The 25,690-nt window shown below is 45.9% G+C and overlaps 1 protein-coding gene across 15 annotated transcripts in view; it reads left to right on the plus strand.

The window, feature by feature from the left end:
- TRAPPC10 (trafficking protein particle complex subunit 10) overlaps nucleotides 1-25,690 on the plus strand; it is a 92,199-nt gene that overhangs the window by 28,998 nt on the left and 37,511 nt on the right. For 8 of the 15 annotated variants that reach the window (XM_033856184.2, XM_033856185.2, XM_033856186.2 and 5 more), the window contains exons 3-8: nucleotides 3,287-3,422; nucleotides 12,169-12,365; nucleotides 14,691-14,882; nucleotides 16,528-16,723; nucleotides 18,894-19,005; nucleotides 21,452-21,699. In XM_033856184.2, the coding sequence (XP_033712075.1) occupies nucleotides 3,287-3,422; nucleotides 12,169-12,365; nucleotides 14,691-14,882; nucleotides 16,528-16,723; nucleotides 18,894-19,005; nucleotides 21,452-21,699 (1,081 nt within the window). Of the gene's footprint in view, nucleotides 1-3,286; nucleotides 3,423-8,691; nucleotides 9,368-12,168; nucleotides 12,366-14,690; nucleotides 14,883-15,279; nucleotides 15,450-16,527; nucleotides 16,724-18,893; nucleotides 19,006-21,451; nucleotides 21,700-25,690 lie in introns of those variants that run through there. The other 7 variants (XM_033856181.2, XM_033856182.2, XM_033856189.2 and 4 more) reach the window with 5 other exon arrangements.

Genomic DNA, 25,690 nt, shown 5'->3' on the forward strand with positions numbered 1-25,690 from the left:
ATTATGAAGGAGGGGCTTCCTTGGTGGCACAGTGGTTAAGAATCCGCCTGCCAATGTAGGGGACACGGGCTCGAGCCCTGGCCCGGGAAGATCCCACATGCCAAGGAGCAACTAAACCCGTGCGCCACAACTACTGAGCCTGCGCTCTAGAGCTCGCGTGCCACAACTACTGAGCCTACGTGCCACAACTATTGAAGTCCACACACCTAGAGCCCATGCTCTGCAACAAGAGAAGCCACTGCAATGAGAAGCCCGCACACTGCAATGAAGAGTAGTCCCTGCTCGCCGCAGCTAGAGAAAGCCCGCGCACAGCAACGAAGACCCAACACAGCCAAAAATAAAAATTAAAAATAAATAAATTTATTAAAAAAAATTAGGAGGGAAACCAGATCAATCCTCCCGTTTGCCCTGTTGTTTGTAATTGTTCCTCTAAGGACTTGTCCTGAGGAAATAATTGACTTTGAATTATCTTACTGGAAGACTAATTTCTGGTAAGATTAGATATTATTTGTAGAAAATGTTTGGATTGTGACTTGTTAATACTGGTAATCTGATTTTAACCAAGGTGTATGAAGAATTTCCTGTTGTTACTCATGTTCATGTAATTCTGATTCTTGCTATGTTATTCCTTTCTGATCACCAGTTTGTAATCTACTAACTTGAAGAGTTAACATTCTAGATGACTTACCCGGGCTCTCTATTGAATCTAGTCTAATTTTTGTGCCCGATTATAGTGTTACAAGGAGTGTATTTAATTACCTACATGTAATATGAAGAGTGTACAGAATGTGGGAGAATTCTCTTACAGAAAAATTATTCAACGTCTCAAGAGGCCCAGTGCTGTGAATGAGAGAAAATAGTCCAGCAAACGGAAGAGTTTAATACCTGAAGAAATGGAGTAATCTGTAAAGGGTTTCCAATAGTATACGTTATTTAAACATTCAGAAAGATAGAAGAAACAGGAAAGGGGGTTATGAGGAAAAAAATGAAATAGAGACACTGCATAGATTTAACACGTATTTTCATCTCTTCACCTTCTTGAAAACTAAATGAGAAAAGAGAACGAGAAATGTTCAAGGACAGAGGAGGGCAGAAGTGGCAGCAGCAGAGATGTGGACGCCTCTCTGGGAGAAGGAGGATGGACAGAGGAATAGGAGGGAAAGCCGAGCCCTTGTGTCTGCAGAGGTGGCTCCCTGAGAAGCAGGCGAGTCCCTGACAGGTGATAGGGCCCGGGGCCCAGGACCTTGGTAGGCGAGGGGTAGAAATGGTGACAGAAGGCCTGGGCAGGGTTCCCTCTGCCGTGGTGTGTGTGTGTGTGTGTGTGTGTGTGTGTGTGTGTGTGTGTGTGTGTGTGTGTGTGTGTGTGTGTGTGTGTGTAAAGCTCTTTAGTACTACTTGACATGTTAAAGTGTATATATATTTACTTTGATAAAATTTTAAATTAATTGATTAGATCTTGGGGGGAAAAGATTGAAGCAGAAACTTTACTTGATGCAGTGAACTGCTTTGTAGCTGAAAAGCAAAGTAGTGAGTTGGGAGATTGCGCTTGGAAACTCGAGTTGAATGCTGAGAGCTGGAGTTGGAGGCGTGAAAGGAAAGCTGAGCCGCGAAGGCCAAGTCCAGAAGTTTCAATGTCCCTGTAGAAGATGTTTCAGAAGGAGAGTATAGAGAGGGTGGAGGACAGGCGATACTTGGAGAACTGGCGTCAAAATTCTCCCAGCAGTGAGTTCGGAGATTGCAGGGGCCGCTGAATGTCTAGCAGAATGAAAACAAAACAAAGCAAACAAAAAGCCACGCCAAGCAACAGGGAGAAAAGAAAAAGCGCATTTGCAGTCTCTAACAGCATTTAAAGTGTAGCATGAAATGCAGCATTTAAGCAGGGCCTTGAGGGCAAGTACCTCTGAATCTGGAGTTCTGTATTGCTCATACTCATACAAGCGGGAAGACTGCCTCAGCCTCCCCCGGGCCTTGGGAGAGACAGGATGCCAGCTGGGCCCAGGATGGCCGGGGGCCCTGATCTGCCACTCTGGCCGCGTGGCGCCACACGTGTTCTCTCCAGGGTGCTGTTCACGTCGTATATTTGCTGCTTGCCACCGGATGGAGATCGTTGGGAAACATTTTCAGACATGTATGATCAGAAACTGTGCTACTCTCTGTGAAATAATTAAGGAATGTATCTCAAGAAAAAGGAAAATGAACCATGAATTCACAGGATAAAGGAAGCAGCGGCCAGAAAGCAAGTCATAAGTGCTGTGCTGCACTGTGGTGTCAGTGCTTCTACGAATCAAACGATCTAAAATGTCAGATTGTGGAGGGAAGCAGAGAGCAGACAGTGCACTAGCTTTGTCTTGTTCAAGGAGAGGCAGACGTTTACTGCAGTCTTTGAGAGGGAAATGTAAGTTTATGCATGTTAAAAATTAAAATGTAACCAACAGCAGAAAAGAAATAGATGGTTAAGCTTTCAAACTAACAGAGAAAAAGGATGGAAAAAGAAAACTTGATTAATCTCTCAAAGGATAGAAAAAAATAGCCTGAAATAGAAAATCCACAAGTTCAAGCATAATCACATTAAATTTGGTTGGTTTCAGCTTATTAATCACCGACACTCCTTAGATGGGATAAAAAGCACAAAATCCAGCTATAGATATTTAAAAGAGATACAACTACTAGAGGTGAAGAATAGAGGTATGGAAAAAAGATGTATGTAGCATAATTTATTTCTACAAGTACAATAAAAACAGCACCCATGCCCTCTGATAGCCGTAGATTAGATGAGCGCAGCTTGTGGGATTGCTCTGTGTGTCCTTTGTTCTTGGGTTGAGAAAACATGGAGGAGGGTGGTTACCACTATTTTATTTATGCTGTGTGAACGAAACCTGTTCTTTTTCACCAGACAGTTCTCTTTTTTGGATAATACGGGTTGTCACAAAAGTATTAGAGCAGTTTAAAGCTTTGATAGCTTCACACAGCACTTTTGACAATTGGGAGACTCTTATCTTCTTTTATAGTGACTGTAGGTTAACATCCATTTTTCCCAGAAGTTGGTGTTGCAAGCAAAGTAAAGCCGACAGATTTATGGGGAGCCTTGACATGTCCATGTGGGCTGTGTTTAAACTAAGTTACAGCGTCTTTTCGGATAGCATATGTAATCGCTACAGTTCAGGCTTAGTGCCCTATCTGTACTTCTGAACTCATAGATGTGATTAAATTGTTGTTGTCGTTTTCTCCTTTTCTTTCTGCTAAACATTCTCATTTTTCTCAGTGACTTGTTAAAAATTGTTTATAGGTCCTATGGCCGAGCTCCAAAGATGATTCACCTGGAATCTAACTTCGTTCAATTCAAAGAGGAGCTGCTGCCCAAAGAAGGAAACAAGGCTCTGCTCACATTCCCCTTTCTTCATATTTACTGGACGGAATGCTGTGTAAGTATTCATTTAAAGGGAAAAGTTACAAGAACGTGTCTTGGAATGGGGTTAAGTTTCAGAGGTCTGGGTTTTGCTAAGACAGCTATACTTTTTGAAATTTACTTTTTAGTTTTAATTTTTTGGTAGTCTTCTCTTTTCTCCATCCTTCAGCCAAGGATGTGGCTTTGCCGTGGCCTATTTTCTGCTCTGGCCCAGCGCGGGGCACTCGTGGTGATCACCAAATATAGTCTTACTTGTGTTTCCAGTTCTTGTGAGCCATCTCACTGTAGCCTAGTGGGCACTAGGTCTTTTTAATATTTACTTTCAGCTTTGTTTTCATAACACCCTGTACTCACCATCATGACAGTTACTGTACTTACAAATCCTTGTTTGTCTCTGGTTCTGGTTTGCGGGCTCTCTGGGGGCAGGGGACTGTGTCTCCTAACTCACGATCCGTGTCTGGTGCAGGAGGCGCTCTGGGACGCCCATCGAGTGAGGGGACGCTGCAGCTGCGGGCACTGTGGCCTTCACTCGTACTTGGCAGTTCTGTGTTTGTGAACCCATTCTTGATGGAATTATTGTTTCATGAACGAATAGAAAATTCTGTGGGTCATTTCTTCCTGTCTGTTTGACTCTAATAAAACAAGCATTTAGCAGTATACAAAATATGTAAATCGTTACATACTGTGACATTTTAACTTGAAACTGAGGATGCAGAAGTAGTTTTTCTAGTTTTAATGAGAAAGGACTCAGAGCTCACGCCTGTTCTCCCCTTCACCCCGTGCGCCTTTTGCCTTTGCTGACCTTGCTTTGTAGCCTTTCCCAGTGGAGTCACGTGGGATGTGCTTCCTCCCGAGGACAAGTGTGATAGCACATGTGAGATGCTGTCCACCAGGGGAGCTCGTTGGAGACTTGGCGCCCAGGGTTTTTATTGGACCGGGCACATAGGCAGCCTCCGCCTGACACACAGCAAAACTCCAGGGGTGGCTAGACTCCTGGGGGAATGCAGATGTTCAGCATAAGCCATGTTGTTTGCACAGTTTATGCCCAGGGAGGCACCCCTATCACACAGTCACGGGAACCCCTCCAAACTCCAGACCAGATTTAGCCCCCAGTGATGATTCTTCCTGCACCAGTCATTACCAAGGCTTGCACATACCACTTCCCCCCAATTTATCAGTCAGCGCTCTACTCTGGGGAAGAGCCTGTGTGGGCTTCTGTTTTATTTAGTGCTTTATAGTCAATTATCCTTATTATTTTGGTGTTCAAGTTGTCCCAGATTTGGCCAGCGAGAGTCACTTCAAGCTGGCTCCTATGCCTTTTGAGCACTTCCTAGCTTTCTGGTACAGCAAGGTGTTCTGGGTTCTTGTCCCTTTGCTACCCTTGTGCTGGAATCAGCCATTTTTTCACAGAGCCCTGGTTCCCTGGCACTGTGGGAGGGTCCCCGCTTCTATGCCTTTTGACTACACGGGGCTAGGGAAGCACGTGTCTTAGAAATCATGAGTTGATACTGATGCCTCTGATTTTAGCCTCTAACCCCACATGGCTCTTTCTTGCCTTACCCTGTTCCGTGTTTATGTCTACCCTGGCTCTGACGCATCAACACATTCCCTCACCTGCTCAGTCCTGCAATATGCATAGCGTAGTTTCAGAATTGCTACACCTGTGCTGCAGCCAGAAACAAACCTGCTATGAAGAGTGCAGACTTTGTTTGCAGTTCGTGCTTTCCCTAGACTGACAGTCCGCATTCGTACCTGGTCGGGCTGGTCCTTTCCCAGGGGTCATTCTCTTCAGTGTTTGCCTAGTTGCTCTGGCATGTTTATTTTTCCACATGGATTTTAGTATCAAATTACTTTTCTAAGTATTTTACTTTTTAGTTGCTATTGTCAACGGGGTTTTCTCTCCCATTGTATCTTCTAGTTGGTTATTTTTTTTGTATATGAAGACGTTGATTTTTTTCATGTTAACCTTACTGGATTCTTTTATTGTTTGAGTTAGTTTTATCATTGGTTCTCTAGGCCCCAAAGTCTAGGGTTTTCCAGATACCCTATCCTGTCACCTGCAGAGTCTTGTTTCTTCCTTTTCAATTCTTATGCCTCAAATTGCTTTTCCTGTTGTAAGACATTGTCTGGTAGCAGTGGAGACAGTGGGTATCTTTTCCTTGTTCCTGACTTCAGTGGGAATGCCTGTGGTGTCTCCCCACAGTAGGGCGCTGGCTATGGGAATAAGGTAAATTTGAGTGAGTGTGTGAAGGAACTTGCATCCGTTCCTATTTTCTCGAGGGTTTTTATTAGGAATACACTGTTGAATCCTGTTAAAGCCTTTCTCATACCTGGTGGAGATAATCATGATTTTTCCCACTTATATCTACTAATTTGTTGAATTACATTAATGGGTTTCTAATTATTGAACCATACTTGCATTCCTGGTATATTCCACTTGGTCAGAGTATTATTTTCTTAATGTGGTATTGGCGTCTGTTCACATTATTTAGGATTTTTTGCATGTATCAATATATTCACAAGTGATTGGTCTATAACTTTTTTTTCTGCTGTGTTTATCAGGTTTAGGTATCAATGTTATACTTGATTCATAAAAATAACTTGGAAGTTTTTGTTTGTTTTCTCTATCTGAAACAATTTACGTAGCACTAGTACTATCTGGTCTCTAGGGTTTGCTAGAGTTCTCCTGAGAAACCATCTGGACCTGGTACTTTCTTGTGGAATAGTTCCTTGATCACTTTCTGTGTCCCTTCCATGGAAATTGATCTGTTTCAGCCATTTGTCAATTTTGATAAACTATATTTTTCTTAGAAATTATACATTTCAGTTTAAAAATTTTTTTTCATTGAGGTGTATGAAGTGGTCTTTTTTCAACTTTTAAAATATGCTCTGGGGCTTCCCTGGTGGCACAGTGGTTGGGAGTCCGCCTGCCGATGCAGGGCACACGGGTTCGTGCCCCGGTCCGGGAGGATCCCACATGCTGCGGAGCGGCTGGGCCTGTGAGCCATGGCCGCTGAGCCTGCGCGTCCGGAGCCTGTGCTCCGCAGCGGGAGAGGCCACAACAGTGAGAGGCCCGCGTACCGCAAAAAAAAAAAAAAAAAAAAAATGCTCTGTGTCAATAGTTATTTCCCCATCGTTATTTCTTATTTTGTATATTTGTGTTTTCTTCCTTTCTTCCTTGATTAAATTAGTTGTTTCTCCCCCCCCCCCCAGAGAAACAGGAGTTTTATTTATTAATCTGATATACTATTAGCATGTTTTCTATCTCATTAATTTCTGCTTCCATTTTTATTATTTCCTTCCTTTTGTTTTCTTATAGTTTACTTTGTTCTTTTCCTAGTTTTTTTAAGTTGGGAATGCATTTATTTTCATTCTAAACTTTTTTAGTGATATAGGTCTTTAAAGATGTAAATTTAAATATATTCCCGTGTTCTGTTACTATTTTTCAGAAATTCTCTATTTTCTGTTTGTATCGCCCCTTACGCTCAATAGTTTAACAGAAAGTTTTTTAATCTCCAGAAGGAAGTTTAAAAATTTTTTCACGTTAACATTTCTAATTTTATTGCATTGTGATTAGAGTGGTGTTTTCAATATTTTCTGCTATTAGGAAAATTTTTTTTCTTTGTGACCTAATAAAGTCTTTCTGGATGTTCCATGTGTGCTTGAGAATGTATTTTCTTTGTTTTTAGATTGTAATATTAAATATGTACCCATAAGAGCTTGTACTGATTATGTTGTTGAAGTCATTTATATTTTGTTTTGTCCACTTGATCTATCTTTAACTGACAGTGTGTATGTTAAAGTCTTCTATTATTAGAATGTTTCTATTTCTCCTGCATCTTCTGTAGTTCTGTTTTATATAGGTAGTTGATGTATTATTTAGTGCATGAATATTAATAACTATTATAATCTTTATGGAGTGAAATATGTCATCAAAAACATGGTTTCTGAGTAGTGTTTCATGTTTAGGAAGGCCTTGTCTATCTGAAGATAGTAACTGATTTTCTCCTATGTTTTCTTTTAATATTTTTATAATTGTGTTTTATATTTGGATCTGTATAGCTTCAAGTTATTTTTGTATATGATAGGAGCAGTGTGGGTTCAGTGTCTAATTTGTTGTCTAAATGGGGAGCAACTTGACCTAATATCATTTCATAATAGTCTACCTTTTCCCCACTTACTGAAAATGTCAACTTTAATTAATTAATTTTTATTTATTTATTTATATTTTTTGGCTGCATTGGGTCTTCGTTGCTGCACGCAGGCTTTCTCTACTTGTGGCGAGCAGGGGCTGCTCTTCATTGGGTTGCACTGGCTTCTCATTGTGGTGGCTTCTCTTGTGTGGAGCACGGGCTCTAGGCACGCTGGCTCAGTAGTTGTGGCACACGGGCTTAATTGCTCCGCTGATGTGAGATCTTCCCAGACCAGGGATCAAACCCATGTCCCCTGCATTGGCAGGCAGATTCTTTTTTTTTTTTTTTTTTTGCAGTACGCGGGCCTCTCACTGCCACGGCCTCCCCCGTTGCGGAGCACAGGCTCCGGACTCTCAGGCTCAGCGGCCATGGCTCACGGGCCCAGCCGCTCCGCGGCATGTGGGATCTTCCCGGACCGGGGCACGAACCCGTGTCCCCGCATCAGCAGGTGGACTCTGAACCACTGCGCCACCAGGGAAGCCCCTGGCAGGCAGATTCTTAACCACTGCACCACCAGGGAAGTCCCATCACCTTTATTTTAAAGCAGTATCCTTTATGCACAATATTCTGGACACATCAGTTCTATTGATCATTGTCTGTTCTATGCCTGTACCAGACTTTTAATTACATTTAATTACATTTTTATAATATGTATTGATATCTGTCCTTTTAAAATAAATCTCTTGGCTGGCATGCATTTTCTCTTTCATATGAATTTTAGAATCCGATGGTTAGGTGTACAGATTTTATTTTCCAAAAATGTCTGTACCAGTATCTCCCATCCCACGTGTTCTTCTCTGCACGGCAGTGACACTCCTGCCATGAGAGCCTGGGTCTGTGTTTCCTCCAATGGAATCTGGGTGGGTCTGACTGGCAGAAGAGAAACTATGACTCTTGAGACTGTCATAAAAGGGAATATATCTTTTGCTGCGTCCTCTTGCGATGCTTGCTGTCAGATCCCAGCCACCATTCTCAGAGGAAGTCAGTGCCCCTGTGGGAAGGCCATTTGGAGGTGTGCACTCCCAGCCCCAGCAGATGCTGTCAACAAGCTAGTGTCCATCAGCAGACATGTCATTGCCTTCTCTCTCCTAGCCTTCCAGTGCCACAGCTGACACCACGTGGGGCAGACGAGCTGTCCACCAAATCTCCAGGGTGCAGGTCTGTGAGCAAATCTCTGGACCACTGCGTATTGTAGTGGTTCGTTACAAAGCCATAGGTAACTGGAGCAGTGACTGAAAAGAAAAACGCAAAAGACTGAGGTGTTTTGATTGGGATTGTCTTGGAAAAGTTACACGTTCATCTGAGAAGAATTTTAATGATCATGAATCTTCTCCTCCGGGAACCTGGTTTGTTTCTCCATTCTTTATGGCTTTTTTATGTTTTCGTAGCGTATCATAATGTTTTTCATAAAAGTCCTGCATTGTTTGCTGGGTGTAGTTTTTGTGGGCCTTATGGATGATGGTGTTCTGTTTTCCTTAAACTTGTTTTCTAGTAGGGAGCCTGTGGGGTTTTTTTGTTTTGTTTTAGTTTTTTTGTTTTGGTTTTTTTTGTTTGTTTTTGTTTTGTTTTTGGTTTTGGTTTTTTGTGGTACGCGGGCCTCTCACTGCTGTGGCCTCTCCCGTTGCGGAGCACAGGCTCTGGACGCACAGGCTCCGTGGCCATGGCTCACAGGCCCAGCCGCTCTGCGGCATGTGGGATCCTCCCGGACCGGGGCACGAACCTGTGTCCCCTGCATCGGCAGGCGGACTCTCAACCACTGCGCCACCAGGTAAGCCCTTTTGTTTTGTTTTATTGATAGTTTTTTAAAATTTTAATTTTAATTACTTACTTAATTAATTTTTTTGGCCGGGTTGGGTATTTGTTTCTGTGAGCAAACTTTCTCTAGTTGCGGGAGCAGGGGCTACTCTTCGTTGCGGTGCATGGGCTTCAGTAGTTGTGGCACACAGGCTCAGTAGTTGTGGCACATGGGCTTAGTTGCTCCGTGGCATGTGGGATCTTCCCGGACCAGGGCTCGAACCTGTGTCCCGTGCATTGGCAGGCAGATTCTTAACCACTGCGCCACCTGGGAAGTTCCTATTGATAGTTTTGATTACCATCTGTTAAGAAAATTTTTTGGAGCAAGTTGACAATGTTTAGGAGTTTAGATTTAAAAGTAAAACTCTTTGTTATGTTATTCCACTAGTTGCTTTATGGTTTATAGCAGCGGTCCCCAACCTTTTTGGCACCAGGGACCGGTTTTGTTGAAGACAGTTTTTCCAAGGACCAGGGGTGGGGTGGGGGGATAGTTCAGGTGGTGATGCGAGTGATGGGGAGCGGCAGACAAAGCTTCGCTCGCTCGCCCGTCGCTCACCTCCTGCTGTGTGGCCCGGTTCTTAATAGGTGCGGACCGGTACCAGTCCTTGGCCCGGGGGGTTGGGCAACTCTGGTTTCTAGTATACACTGTAAGTTACACCTGTTTCCTTCAAGTCATATTATACTACTTGGGACATAGTTCCTTCCCTTTCCATACTTGTAACTCCCTTCTCCGGCTTGGAGAAGCCAGGCACTCATATCCTCCATATGTTTGCTTATTGGAATCATCGCTGCCTGTGAACCTTCTCCCGTCACCGCTGTCCTGCTGCCCTGTGGCGTGGGTGCCCCCCCGCTCTGGGGCTGATGCTCTGCTGGATCACCCCCTCCCCACCTCACGTGACCCATGACCCGCCTCGGAGGCCCTGTTTGCCCTGCTTGTCCTGGGACACCCCAAGCCAGCCCCCAGTCCTTCGTCATCTGCGCTGTGATGCCCTCCTCACCTGGCTTGACTCTGGTGCCGAGGCGGCTGCTCCCCACTAGGACCCCCTCGTCCCCCTTCCTTCCCTGTGATGGCGTCTTCCTCTCTTGGCTGTGGTTTCCTGAGAGACCCTTAACCTCAGTGGCTCAGCTTGGGTTCCTCTTCTGCAAAGTCAGTGAGTCTTTTTAGGAATGTTTGCTGTTTGCTCACCGTCGTGAGTGATGGACTGGGTTCTGTCCTTCCGATTCCACCAGAACTTTGGGGGACTCTGTCCAGCCGGCCGCTCAGCGAGGCCTCTTCCCGAGAGTCCCCGCAAGCTGCCCCAGAATGTCCCCAGGAGAGGGGCTGGTGTCCCCTTGGGGTGCGGCCACCTCTCCTCAGTGTGGATTCTGGTGAAGGGTGCCCTGAACTGGCCCCGGGACGGCCTTGGAGCTTGTCAGGGCTCCTCACCGCCCCTTGTCCGCCCTGCAATTTGTGTCTGCGCCTTGATTTTAAAGCTGCCGGCCTCTGTGGCTGCAGCCCCCTGGCCTTTTGGTTTCACTTTCCAGGCGTCATGCATCTGGGTTTCGACAGACACCAGCATTGTAAAATCTAAGCTTCCAGTCCTAAGCACTGCCATTGCATGGAAAATACGCAGTATATGTGTATGTTATTGTTTGATATTAATTCACAGAAATGAGATTTTTGCGGGATGGTTTTCCTTTTAATTTTTAACCCAGAGATGTTTTTCAGATTGTACTTATTTCAAATTTAAACTGAGGACATAGCAGTTTAAAAAATTTTTAAGTACTGCCTTTTGGAACTTTTCACTTATTAATTAAACGAAAGGAGGGACTTGATACAGAATTTGAGATTTAACTCGTTCATGGATCAATCACGAGTGTTACTCGAGAGAGACTAAAAAATCCAGAGAAAATATAAGCAGGATAGTAAGGAATCTTTCTATTAAAAGAGGGGAAAGCATGTATTTAGACAGTAGCTGCTAAGTATAGTTTCCAGAGGTTTTTAAGTGCCTGATATTGAAATGAGTTAAGCATCTTGGTTTTTTCACTCTGAATCTGCTTAGTGGATTTATGGAGCGTAACGTCAGTTGTAAATAGAGTTACAAAGCAAGGAACACTTCTGTTTCCCTGCTTCTCCCTGGGAGAGAACCGAGGCTCGCCTCGTTGGCGTTCGCGCAGGCGGGGTGCGCTCTTTAGCAGGCTGGTGTGTGGTGCTCTGAGTCAGGAGCAGCTTTGAGTGTTAGGCCCAGGCCGGCTCCCCTATCGCTCCATGTGAATGAGAACAACTTTCAAAAGCCCTAGAGTGTCCTCTTTACTCGGGTTCGCCTCTGAAGCTGCCTTGCCCCTGACGTGGCCTGCATGTGGCACTGAGGTTAGAGTGGTTCTGAGGGCTCCACAGCCACTCGCCTCTCCCATCAAGGCGGGGCTGTGACCGTGTTGGGACCCTGTTGTGCTTGGGCCCATGGCCTCTGGCCCTGCAGACCTGGGTTTTAAAGTCCCAACTTAGTTAGCAGACTGTGTTGCTGTGGGCAGCTTGCTCGGCCCTTGCCTCTCCACCTCTTCCTCTGTAACGCTGGAAGACCTCCCCCGGCATCCCTGGTCTTGGGGACAGCGCACACCTGGGGTGTGGTGTGAGCCTGCCCAGAGTGCCAGCAGCCGGGACCAGCGCCGGGCTTTCTGTGCAGCGTCCCCATCCCGGAGCAGGAAAGCGCGCTGTCTTCTGTTATTGGACACATTTGCCATATACACTAAAGGATATTAATTAACCTGCTTTCACAGTGAATTCTTTATTTTCAGGATACTGAAGTGTATAAAGCTACAGTAAAAGACGACCTCACCAAGTGGCAGAATGTTCTCAAAGCTCATAGCTCTGTGGACTGGTTAATAGTGGTAGTTGAAAACGACGCCAAGAAAAGAAACAAAACCAACATCCTGCCCCGGACCTCTATTGTGGACAAAATAAGAAACGATTTCTGTAATAAACAGAGTGACAGGTAAGTGTATGCTTCATTTCACCTCTTTGGGCTGATGTCTGGATGCTACAGTTTACTGGCTTCCGGGTGGTAGTAAATATTTGCTGTGTGAGCACCTGTCCGATGCCTGACACTTGAGCATGTGATGGGTGCTGAGGAGAAGACTAGGTCCCTCTCCTCGTGGAGTTCCTGGCCGGCTGGCGAGAAGCTCTGAACAGTCATCTGCAACGGGTTACCTGGCCGGGAGGCCCCGAGGCCTGGTGACCGTGGGAGAGACCACGGTGGGTCCCCTTGGAAGGCCGGCGATGGGTGTTAGCACAGGAGGGGCTCTGAGAAGTCTGCAGCCTGTGTACAGCAGGCCATTGGGCGTTTCTTGGTGCTGGGACCCTGTGTTTTGTTTACCTTAACACCTAGTAAGAGCTCCTTAAGACAGAAGTAGTTATAAAATGCTGGTTTAGTCTTCCTCAGAAACTCTAAAAGGGAACCTGAGACTTTGGTGGCTACTTCAGCACCTGGACTTACTTTCCCCTCTTGCTCAGCCGTGTCTGCGCCCTGTTCTCTCCTGCTGGTAGCTCACTTCCTGTCTCTTCAGGAAGTGAAGAGTCCATGCCTAGCTGTGCCGGCCAGTGCATCTCAGCACCTGGCCAGTTTAGTCTGTATCTGGCAGTTTAGCACTTGAGGCGCTGGGGATGCGGTGGTGAGCCTCGTCCCTGCTCTGATACTGCGTGGTCTAGCGGCAGGGGCGGGCATTACTTCACACCCAAGTCATCACACTTGTGGTCACTGCAGTGTTAAATGCTCAGACAGAAGGTTCCAGAGTGCGGCAAGAGCTGGGAGTAGGGGAGCAGGCCTGCTCTGGGGGCTAAGAAATGAAGGACGTGCGAGGAGTTAAGGGAAGAGATCCTGGGTGTGTGCGGCCAGGAGTCCCAACCAGACCCTGCCACGTGGCTGCCACTTGACCACATCCTGTGTCAGGTCCACCTGATGAGCTGACAGTTCTCCGGGGAGGGAGCCACGTGTGGGCTTCCTTTCTGTGTTCCACACAATGCTGGGTGCACAGTCATGTTCAGACCTGCTGTATTTAAAGTTTGAGTTCGATGGTTGAGCTTACACTTTATCTTAGGGAAATCTCACTCAATCTGGACTTCCGGGGATTTTTTTCTGTGGTCTGTTATTCATACATTAGTTATCTCAAAGGAATCAGTTTAACATTCTGCTAGGTGCTCCATTACTGAGTGTCCTTTTCCTCTCTGTGGTTAGGTGTACTAACATTTTTGTTCTGAAAGAAGAGTGGACGGCCGTAAGGCCTGTAGGGAAGAGAGCAGCTTTACCATCTGAGGGGAAGTGGGCCACAGGGAATGCTGAGACGGGGGGAGCCCAAAGTCAAACCCGAATGGCCTCTGAGTGGTGTTTTTTTGTTTTGTTTTGTTTTTTAATTAATTAACTTACTTATTTTTTGGCTGCATTGGGTCTTTGTAGCTGCACGCGGGCTTTCTCTAGTTGTGGCGAGCAGGGGCTACGCTTTGTTGCGGTGTGCGGGCTTCTCATTGCGGTGGCTTCTCTTGTTGCGGAGCACGGGCTTCTAGGTGTGTGGGCTCAGTAGTTGTGGCGCAGGGGCTTAGTTGCTCCGCGGCATGTGGGATCTTCCCAGACCATGGCTCGAACCCGTGTCCCCTGCATTGGCAGGAAGATTCTTAACCACTGCACCACCAGGGAAGTCCTTGAGTGGTTTTTAATATAACAAAAGAAATCATATTTGTTTGGGATTTTGTTAAGTAAATAAATTGGTACTAATGGGGTGTGTTAGTCTAAGCTTACGAAAAGTTCAAATTGTGTAATAATTTTTTTGAAGTGCTTATTGATTGTTTTTGTCTACGTTATAATTTTATCTAATTTCCAAAAGTATGTTTCTGCTAGGCCCATTTAAAACTAACTTGCTTTTAATGATTATTCTTTATACAAAAAATTTAACTTACTAAAATTTTTAGCATTTCATCTTCAATATTTAGAGATGCCTTCTAACATTTTGATTTTCATGAATTTGCAAAGCCACCTTTGACAAGTCTGTACTTAAAAGTATAGATTTCACTTAATACAGAATGTTTTCTTTGAACAGTAAATGTATTTCTACGCTATTATTGTTAGTTAGTATATAGTAGTCCATAGTATTAATGCACTATAAGTTATTTATACAGTCCTCCACTGGACTTATAAGTTATTGCTTACTTATTATTATAAAATTGTAAACATCATTCTAGCTCAGATGTTATCTACATCCTTAATTATTTCCTTAGGATAACTCTCTAAAAGGAAAATTGCTTGGTGAAAGTTTTTGTGCATTTTCAGGCTTTTGCTAAGTGTTGCTGAAGCAGAGGGTCGTGTGTTAATTGTCTGTGCCAGCAGCGTCCCCGTGACTGGTGGAGACCCCAGCCTGGAGCTCCTTGCCATGCAGCCGCGTGCCATGTGGACGCTGCTCTACTCCAGCTCAGACTCCACCACGCCTGACTTGAGGAGCTGTTCTGGATTCTCCCTTTCTCAGTTAACTACGCTCGATGTGAATTTCTGAAGCATAGTTTGTTGTATTAATTAATGAGAGAAGAAGAAGATGTAGTAGAAACAGTAAATGTTGAAGGGCATAATAAGGGATAGAGAGTGTAATGAATATATTGTCTGATTGATAGGCACCAGGTCACTGAAGGAAAACATCGTTTTGGTGATTGGTGTTTGTGTCAGCTTCCTTTTTCATCTACCCCTTGTAGGTGTAGAGAACTCTGTGTCTGGTCAGGAATAAACAGGGATTATAATCCTTGAGAATGCCTTAAGGAGAAACTACTGAGCTGATAGACCCTCGCAGCTCATATAGTGAATAAACACATGTGAGTCCTTTGAGGGAGGGGGCTTAGGAGTGAGCTGACTGGACCCCTTTATCTTTCAGGGGAAGAAACAGAATCTAGTGGGGATGGAATGACTGAATTAAAGCTGGCCACCGACTTAAAAATCTTCTTCTTGGTGCTGGTTACTCACCTGGTGGACCACCTAGACTATGGCTGTTTCACCCTGTGTCCACTGATTTATAATCCGTAGCTTTAGTCCTCCCTCCAAGAGGTATGATGGAGCTCAGAGAAAATGAAACTTAGAATCTGTTCATTTTGCTACTTGCTGGTAGTTCAGGTAAAATATTTACAGAGGAGGAGTGTTGAAACTCATAGCATCAATATTTAAAAGTTATTTCTGAGTTCAGATTTATTCATCTTTCTGAATTATTGTTATCAAGGATAAAGAAAGTACCTTTTCCAGTCTCTCGGATGAATGTGCTGCCTTTTCCAAATCCATTGGAAACACTTGTAATTTTATGCCTTTGATATTTTTGCACCATGCGTACAAAGTCTTTTTGTAGTGAAATTGTATTATACCTACACGTTAAGCAATATCTTTCTAAGCCTTTATTTATGAAGTATTTATTAACGCTGGTCTCGAGGCGCTCACAGTCTGGTGGGAGAAACAGACCAGCAAAGAGAGGAGGCGTTTCCAGGGCGCACTGACTGCTGTGGTCGTGGAATCGCAGTGGGTCCAAGCGCAGAGCAGCAGGGGCGAGGCTGGGGGAGAGGTTCAGTGAGGGTGTGTCAGCTGAGCAAGGCTGTGCGGGGAAGGTGCTGGGTAAAAAGACGGGAGAGCATGAGAAGCTGAGTGGGCTTGAGCTGTAGATAGTAGGAACCAAAGCTGGACAACTGGGTTGGTCCGTGTTGTCATGGGCCTCGTGTGCCATGTGAAAACATCTAAATTTTAGTCTGTCAGTTGCAAGGAACCAAAAGGTTTTTGGAGGGGGCAGGGCAAATGGGGTTTGGGAACTGAGTGAGATACGATCAGCTTATTTTCCAGAGAGCCCTGGGGGCAGGATCTAAGACTCAAGACTCATCGTAAATCCCTCTCCCCCTTTCCAGTCCATTCTACAGCAGCACTCTTGGGAACAGCATTGACTGCTCATGTGGCATTAGATCAGTTCACGATGAAGCCTTTTCCCGATCTGATTTCTCACCACCTGCCTAATGTTTTCTACCCATTAAAGAAGGAAGGAAGGAAGGGGAGGGAGGATGCCAACCTGCGCCCCAGGAAAGTGGTAGCCGGGGGGGCAGCGGTTCTGTGCTTGCGGTGGTTTCTCCACAGTCCGTTCATCTCTCCACAGGTGTGTCGTGCTCTCCGACCCCTTGAAGGACTCCTCCCGAACTCAGGAATCCTGGAATGCTTTCCTGACCAAACTCAGGACATTGCTTCTTATGTCTTTTACCAAAAACCTAGGCAAGTTTGAGGATGACATGAGAACCTTGAGGGAGAAGAGGACTGAGCCAGGCTGGAGCTTCTGTGACTATTTCATGGTGCAGGTACTTGGCTGATTATATAGAACTAGGCTGTTTCCTTCTTCTCTCGTTCCCTTTCATTCTTTATGAATAAGGCAGCTCTCTTGGTAATTCATATTGACATAGTTTTTAAAACCAAAAGACAATACGGTAGGTAACAAATGATGCTTCACCCTCTTGGCTTCTTAAGCAGAGGATCAGAGAGGTCTGCTGAGTAATCATTCTGTCAGCTGCCTGCTGCTTCAGAGCTTGGCGTCTGGCCTTTTATGAAGTGGCCTTGTTCTCAGAGTCCTTCTGGTTTTGTTAGCGTCTCGGGCCTCCTGGGGTGTCTCCCGTGGACATGGCTTAGGCAGAGGAGTCCCAGCAGTCGTGATGATCCTGATGATAAAGACGTCCACTCTGTGCCTGGCGCTGTGATTAAATTATGACTTCCCAAGAACGTTTCCTCTGTAGTTTTGTTTTATAACCTTGGGTTCCAATAAAAGATTGTCTTAAGCTGGTTTCTTTACTCTAGTTTACAAAAGTATGGTCTGTAATCAACTCTTTCTCTCTTTTTAAAAAAAATTATTTATTTTTTATTATTATTATTTTTGGCTGCGTTGGGTGTTTGTTGCTGTGTGCGGGCTTTCTCTAGTTGTGTCGAGCAGGGGCTGTTCTTAGTTGCGGTGCACGGGCTTCTCATTGTGGTGGCTTCTCTTGTTGTGGAGCATGGGCCCTAGGTGCGCGGGCTTCAGTAGTTGTGGCTCGTGGGCTCAGTAGTTGTGGCTCGCGGGCTCTAGAGCACAGGCTCAGTAGTTGTGGCTCACAGGCTTAGTTGCTCCACGTCATGTGGGATCTTCCCAGACCAGGGATCGAACCCATGTCCCCTGCATTGGCAGGTGGATTCTTAAACACTGTGCCACCAGGGAAGTCTCAACTCTTTCTCTTTTAAGAAGAAAAGTCTTAAGAGAACAAAGTGATGTGTAATAGAGTAGTTTGGGGGAGGAGACCTTCTTAACACTGCGGAGTGATAAGAATGTTGCTCTTTGGGTTCCTTGTTCTTGTTTACCATGTTTTGACTGAAAAAGTGTAATTTTCATATTTAAACATCACTTGTATATTAATCACTGAAGAAATAATGCATTTTGAATAAATAAAAGACCAATTCTCATTAGAAATTTTGAAGTTTATCTCTTATTCTGATGCTTCTGTCTTAGTGGTATTTGGATGATTTTGGTCACTTAAGGGAATTTGAATGTGTTCATAATTCCCTGTATGATTGATCAATGACAGATCTTTCAGATTTCCCTGTCTCTTTACCCTTCAAGCTTATTAAACTTATTTTTTAAGAGTAACAAACCAGGAAAGAGGGAGTCTAAATGAACCCAGTGGTGCTGGTTTAGAATCAGTGTGAACCCATGGTTGGATGGCTGCTGGCTAGATAGAGTCACAAATACAGAGGTACGTGTAGGTGAGGGTTAATGCACACACACATATTTCCTTGCTGTCCCCTCTGATGGGGCCCAGAAAAAAATGACACCTCAGTAGCAATGAACACACTCGGTGCCAAGATCTTGGTTTCTAAACTGCATTCTCCAATAAAAGGTGCCAGGGCTCCGTGGAAGTGGTTGATTCCAGGGCTGGTGTAGGGAAAATACAGTATCGTGTAGAACCAGAAAGTTAAGAGGTGCACAAGGAAGGTGGAGGTCTGTCAGCAGAAGGTATGCACCACCTCCAGGAGCCCCCTCAGTGGCCAAAGTGGGAGCAGTTTGTGCAGCAGAATAAGTACTAACAGACTTGGGTTTCAACCTGTGGGGTAAAATTCATGTCCATGAGTCTATATAGATATAAATAAATAGGTAATTGGAGGGAAGATTCTGCTCCTCCGTACAGCAGAATTCTACTGAAAACGTGTGTGTCTGGGGGCAAGGGAAGTACCGAGGACGAGAGGCTGACCAGTCAGGCCCAGTCTGCTGGTGGGTCACGCAGAGACTCCGGGGATCATGTTGGTCGTTCCCTGCTTCTTTCTGGTCTTCTCTCTGTGTGTGCATAAATGTTGACATGTGTGGTCATTAAATTGATCTTTTCTTGGTATAGCACAAGCGTTATTCATTATGCTGCATGCTTTTCTCTGTTGTAATCTTTCATAGCTACTTGTTTCAAAACACTGATTTATATTTTTGCTTTTGTTTTTTAACTTTTTTTGGGTAAATAGGAGGAACTTGCCTTTGTTTTTGAGATGCTACAGCAGTTTGAAGATGCCCTGGTGCAGTACGATGAACTGGACGCTCTGTTTTCTCAGTATGTTGTCAACTTTGGTGCTGGGGGTGAGTAATGAAGTTTTAGAAACAAATTCTTTTCTCAACATAGCTTTCCCCACTTTTGAATAGTATGGAAGCTGCTGTTTATTTACCTAATGATTAAATCATCTTTTGTTGTTGTTTTTTAAAAAACATTGTATACAGTATATTCCCATGGTTCCTATAGGAAATGAAATGAGAATTAAGAATTAGTCACTTACACTTGTAGAAGAATCTTGAGGAATGAAAGTGTCTAAGAAGTTGTTTTTTAGATATGAAGTGTCATTTCTACAACCTACAGCTGGCTAGTGATGCTTCTGATTCTGTGCCTCCTTGCTAGCATAAGAGTGGGAATCTTTTTCTTCTGTTGAGAGGTTGTCTTTGTAATATGTGAGAGTTCATTACAGTGAGTCCTACATGACACCATTGTAAAGGGTGTTCATCTTCCTTTTAAACTTTTAAATGATGTCTTAAAGTCTTCTAAAAATACAAAACTAGCACAGTGACCCATATACAAAGAAAAAGTTTATAATTGTGCTCACTGTTCTTTGCTTGATATTTATTTTGAAGGAAACGGCATCATATTATCATGACCTTTGTCTGTAGCTTGTTGTTCTTCCTAACAGTCCATCACAGGCATCTCTTCAAGCTAACAGATCAGGTTCTCAGTTGTTTCTGACAAGAGCTGCAGAGTGCTTCATGGTGTGGATTCGTTAGACTTCGTTCAGCCCACTGGTGTTGGACATTTGGGTTGTTTCCGCTCTTGCTACCACAAGCAGTGCTGTGATAGACATCTTTGTTGGGGCTTCTTTTGAGAACCCTTGTCACAGTGTCTGAAGAAAGGCATGATTCCAAGGAGCGACCGTAGTGTCTGCTAGGAGACCTGTAGGAAGTGAGGTGCTGGGACAGTCAGCGTGGGCTGTGGGCACCGCCCTTGTTCTGGGAGTGATGAAATGTCACCCACTGAGTCCCACTCCAAAACAGTTTTTATGCAGTTCAGGTTTGGATCTCCTTACTTTGCTGAGACACAAACATAAGCATATAACCAAAGCAAAGTATTCACCAATTAAGTTTTAAAAATTTAGAAGAGGTAAAATTCCATTTCTTATATCTTACATATCCATATTATACATATATATCTCAGATAGCTCACATGTTTCTTACATTATGTGTTACATAATTTCTTTGTTCTCTCAGTTTTAAAATAAACCTGGGGCAATTTAAAACCAAAAGTAAGCCTGGACCAACTTTAGCAGCTAAATAATATTGTTCATTTTTGTTCATTCATACAACAGATACTTCCTGAGAGCCCACTCTGCGCCAGGCCCTGTTCTAAATACAGTAGGGAACAAAACAAAATTCCTTCTTTTATGGAGTTTACATGAAGGGGAAACAGAAACAGAAAAGCAAAAGTGTGACTTGAAGTCAGGTAGTGAGACTAGTAAGTGTGGCCTGCAGAAGAGGACACGGGTGCAGGGGTAGGGTGACGTAGGTGCTGTTTAGTGTCAGACAGATGGCCTGGGAGGCTCTCCGAGGAGAGGCCTGACTGAAATGTGGGGGGAGCCAGGAGAGTGCTGGGGATGGGGGCCCCGGCAGAGGGGCCTGCTGGGGAGGGGACGCCTCGCTTAGTGGGCCCTGAATCAGCTGAGCCTGAGTTCAGATCAGTAAAGGATGCTCTGCTGTGTTTGGCACTTCAGCCATATGGTAACGTAAGTGTGCCAGCGTGAGTCACTTCCTGAAGAGAACGTAGAATTAGGTGGCTGTGACACCTCTCTTTTGGAGGGAGATGGGTAGATGAAAAGAATTTTCATGAAGATTGAGTGACTTGTTATTGTAGATTCTTATATTTATTTTAAGATCACATTTGAGTCTTAGGGCTGTAAGTTAAAATCGAGGAGTCTTATTGGAAATTTTTGACAGTTAAAGAATTTTTCTCCTCTGCTTCCTGCCACTACGTCTTCCTTGTGCCTGCCGTCCCTTCCTGTAGGAGCATGACTCAGGTATTGACATGGTTGAGTTGAGACAGGCGTGAGGCTTAGATAAGTCAGGAGAAGTGCGGAAATGAAGGAAGATGAGCCGCACAGCACACTCAGCATGCTCCCGCCCGGGCCTCGCCCCTCCTCCTGGGGCCGGCTGACCGCAGAGCCTGAGGTGTCCCTGACCCTCAGCCTGGCCGCCTCTGATTGCATCCTGACCTGCTCAGGACCTTCTGGGCCTGGTACGGCCTTGTGCCCCGTGGCCGACATCCTGTCCCCCAGTGCCCATCACTCGGTGCCAGGTACCCAGTGGGTGTCCTTGCGGTCACCACCCTGTCCCGCATCCCTAGACAGGGTCCCCGCAGACAGAGGGGTGGGCCGGCGCTTCGGGCCTATCCAGTAGCTGAGCCGCCTGTCGGTCCACTAGGGCTCACGGTCCCGCGCAGTGAGGTGGAGGAATCTGCAGTCAGCGCCTTTCACGATGTGTGTTTGTTTAGATGGTGCCAACTGGCTGACTTTTTTCTGCCAGCCGGTGAAGAGCTGGAATGGATTGATCCTCCGAAAGCCCATAGATATGGAGAAGCGCGGATTGATACAGAGGCAAGAAGCCACCCTGTTAGATCTGCGCAGTTACCTGTTCTCTCGCCAGTGCACCCTGCTCCTCTTCCTGCAGAGGCCGTGGGAGGTGGCTCAGCGCGCCCTAGAGCTGCTGCACAGCTGTGTGCAGGAGCTGAAGCTCTTGGAAGTGAGTGGTCTCTTTTCCCCATTTACCCGCTTCCTGACTGTTGGCGTAGAAAACGCGGAACCTTCCATCCCAGGCATTGAACTGTATGTGCTTAGGAAAGAGTTTTCTTTTTGTGAATGTCCTTAATTTTTACTATATTATTTGCATACTTACTCTTTACACTGATTAATTAATTGCTCGAAAATGTAATTTCTGCTCTCAACACGGTGGAGCTCACTCACGTTGGCCCAAAGCGAGCCTCTTAGATCACTTTCTTTTTAAGGTAACTTTGGCTTATTCTGTGGGAGCTGGTCTTCACCGATAAAGATTAATACATGTACCTGGTGGACACACAGAATTAGGTTTTTAGGTAGACGTTTGTTTTATTTCAGAACTGTCTTTTCAGATAAATGATTTTGCACATGAACATGCCGGTAACAATGTGAGTGACACGCAGCAAGCTGTGCCGTGTTAATTAGTAGCAGGAAGCTTAATGGAGGCACGTTATGAACACGTGTGTGCGTGTGTGCATGAAAGAGACCAGTCAGCGGCGCTTTAAGTTGTTTATTTACAGTGAAATACTGTCTTTATGGACTAATATCCCCCAGGGCTACTGAACTCTTTTCTTGCCACAGCATCATAAACATTTTAGTGAGGTAAGGGAACGTTAACGGCTGTCCAGCCTGAGGGTTCTCACCTTTTTTGTTTCAGTGACCTCTTTACACGGAAAAATGCACATACGCACATACAAAATGTTACATATAATTTCAGAGGATTCATAGACACCCCCATTCCCTGGTAAAGAACTAAGTGGATGGTCTAATTCCATTTTAAAAATGAGGAAAGTGGGTCTGGAAGTGGTTAGATGACTTAAAAGTAACATAGCTAGGCACAGAATCAAATCCTCCAGGCCCGGCTACTGTCCTTTCTGTCGTGCTCCACACCAGGGCTCGCGGGGGCACAGTTACGGAAGACCCAGGGTGACCGGCGCTAGGGATGGTTTTCATATTGTAGTAATTTCTGCTTTGCGCTCCCTGGAAAACTAAATAACAGGCTCAGCACTTCGTGCGAAATGGCCTTAGGGGTCTACACATTGTTGTTTAAAACCCAAATGAAGAGAAGCTGTTTTAGTTAATTTCTAAAGAAGAGATGCCTAGCCTAGCTGAGTCACAAACTTGAGAATTTAAGACTTTTTATCGAATTATTTTTTTTCCTTGGACATCTAATCAAGTGTATGAGGAAAAATAACATTTTCAACCTTGAGATGATATTCTTGTGGCTGCCTGTCACTGAGTAGATTTCGATAATCTGCTTTGGCTACTCCTGTGTAGCTGTACAGACGGGGGTGGGCGGGGGCTTTGCTTCATCAGTGGGGCAGGGCCGCCTGTGTTCATGGCTGCCTAGAGAGTTTACTGACTTAGAGATTTTGTCTTGTTACTGGATTGGGGAAAAACATGGGATGTGTATTAGAGTCCAAGCAGTTCAGCCGTGGCGCTTTCAAATTGGGGTCACCCCAGGAGGGACTTTTCGGACGTGCACAGATGGGGGGCAGGTGTGGGAAACCACAGACAGTGGGCGGAGCCAGCCTCTTCAGTGCTGGGCCCAGCCAGTCACAAACTCTTTTTCAAATTCTTTTTCTTGCCTTAGACGGTTGACTAGTCAGTCAACTGCCAGGCTGCAGAGAGATGAGGGAGCACCGGGGGGGCCTCTGGCTCTGCAGCAAGGAGCAGGGTGCCGCCCACACTTCTTTCTCCTCCCCTCCAGGCCTTAAGGAAGCTGGAAGGCAGGGCGCCCGGGGACGGGGTACACTCAGTTCCCAGGCAGGCGGCCGGGACAGCCAGCGTGGAGCGGATGCTACTAGCATCTTTGCCTGCCGCGTGTGGGGACGGTGTCCTGCTCACTTGCCGTGCAGTGGGTCCCCTGGCTTGGCCTGTGTCCCGAGTTCTGTAGAAGTCGCTGGAATGGGTCAGTTTTCACCCTCTTGGCTGGAAAGAGAACCGAGTGAGTGGTGGCGGGCGGTGTGAGCGGGGCGGGGGCAGCGGCCGGGACGCCTGTTGTCCAGGGCGGCTGCTGCCGTCCCGGGTGCTCCCTGCAGATCCCGTCCCGGCTGGCGCTCTTCCCTTTCCTCGCTCCCTGCGTGAAGGCGCTCCCCCTCTCTTGGTGCTTGTCTGCTTCTGCTGCAGGGCGAGCAGGGTGCTGAAGTTGGGGAGGGAGCCACACTGTGGTCCCCGAGGACACGACTTCCCGTTCCCTGTCCCCCTTGTGCTGTGTGACCGTGCCCCGCTTGGTGTCCCCTGGTGTCAGGGCAGCAGACGGGGCAGCCGGGCCCGTTGAGGTGCCTCCTCAGCCGCCGTCGCTGGTCCCGGCGGGCGCCTGGCATGCCCTGGGCGTGGCGCTCCTGTGGGGCCGCCTGTCCTGTCTGCTGTGCTTCAGAGGTGCCTTCCGCTCTCGCCCCAAGCTTGGCTCCCGTCCCGAGTCAGGCACCCTTTGTGAGGGGCAAGCTGCAGGGCGACAGTGCAGCTCGGAGGCCAGCAGCTTGGGCCCCAAGCAGCCCGCTTGCACGGGATGCCCCCCGCCTTCCCGCTCGGCCCTGCGGATGGGCGCCCAGCAGTGGCTGCCTGTGGGTCGGGGACCCACGAGGTGACGCGAGTTCAGGGCGGTCAGCCTGTTGTCATCCTTCAGGCAAGTGAGGACACTCCTTACTGGCGGCATCTTGGCTCTTTCTTTCAAAAGATGACACTGCAGAGGGCACGCAGAGCTTCACACACAGCATTCTTCTCTCAACTTTCTCAGCTGAGATTCTTTGTCTAGGTAGTGTGGGGGCGGGGGTTGCTACATCTTAAGCTTTGCAGTTGGCAGTTAACCCGAAAAGTTTATTCTTAGAGTTTCTTCAAATTTTTACGGAAACAATGAAAATTCAAGACTCAGAATTGTTTAAATGTACAGGAAATGTACATTTGATTGTACCCTCAAAACTAGACTCGTTTCCTATGTCTGGCTAGCTTTCTGGTGATTATTGTTCACGGTCACGTCCACGGCCAGAGGCCGGCATGGAGCCTTGGGTTCTGCTGCACAGGGCCGGGCAGAGCCGCGCGGCACATAGGCCAGGGCGTCAGGCAACGCGCAGGCTGAGCCGGTACATGGTTCTTCTAGGGTTAGGCTACGGTTGTTCATCCTTTTAAAGCCAAAAGCCTAAGTATTGCAGCCGTCTTGCGTGTTTCTCATTGTAACATTTCTTCTGCAGAAAATGCTGTGTGTGTTTGCTCTTGCGGCTTGTAAAGCGTGCCCTGGCAGCTTCCTGGCTGGCTTATCGGTTGATTTAAAGTATCTTCTCTGAGTAGGAGGCACTGTGGTGGCCAGATGCCAGCTCTGGGGTGGGGCCTGGAGTCACACCCCAGGGGTGCCACCTAAGGCCTGGGACCAGCTCCCCGATTGCAAATGTGTGAGCATGGAAATTGTACCTACCCCGTACAGCTGCTGGGGTCAAGGAGTAACACCTGGAAAGTTATGTCAGTTCTGTGTGAGCTCCAGTGACTCCATTACAGAGTATTTCTTTTGTCTGCAACATTTAAAAGATTTCCCCCCGCTTTACCAAAAGTTGAGTATATTCTCTGTATAAATTTGGAAAATACAGACAGATATACAGAAGAAAATGTCATTGCTTATTCTAAAGCAAGAGGTTCCCTTTTTGGTCTGTGACGTTTCTGTCTGGAGAAGAGCTGCTGTTTATTTAATTGGTCCTGTTTCGGACATTTGGATTGTTCAGCAGTGTCTGCAGTTGCAGGAGTGTGTATCCTTGTATGGCATCTTTATGCAGTGCATTCATACAAGTAGAACGGCCAGTTCAAGGATGCATGTGTCTTTAACGCTTCTAGTGTACATCGCCAAATTGCCTTCCAGAAAGATCTTCCCATTTTTAGTCACACTAGCAGTGCTGTTTTCCTGCATCTATGGTAAGAAAGAAAGTAATTTGTGTGTATATTTTAATCTTTACCAGATTGGTAAACGAGAA

The sequence above is a fragment of the Tursiops truncatus genome, chromosome 4 (genome assembly GCF_011762595.2).
Source record: "Tursiops truncatus isolate mTurTru1 chromosome 4, mTurTru1.mat.Y, whole genome shotgun sequence".
Lineage (NCBI taxonomy): Eukaryota > Metazoa > Chordata > Mammalia > Artiodactyla > Delphinidae > Tursiops > Tursiops truncatus.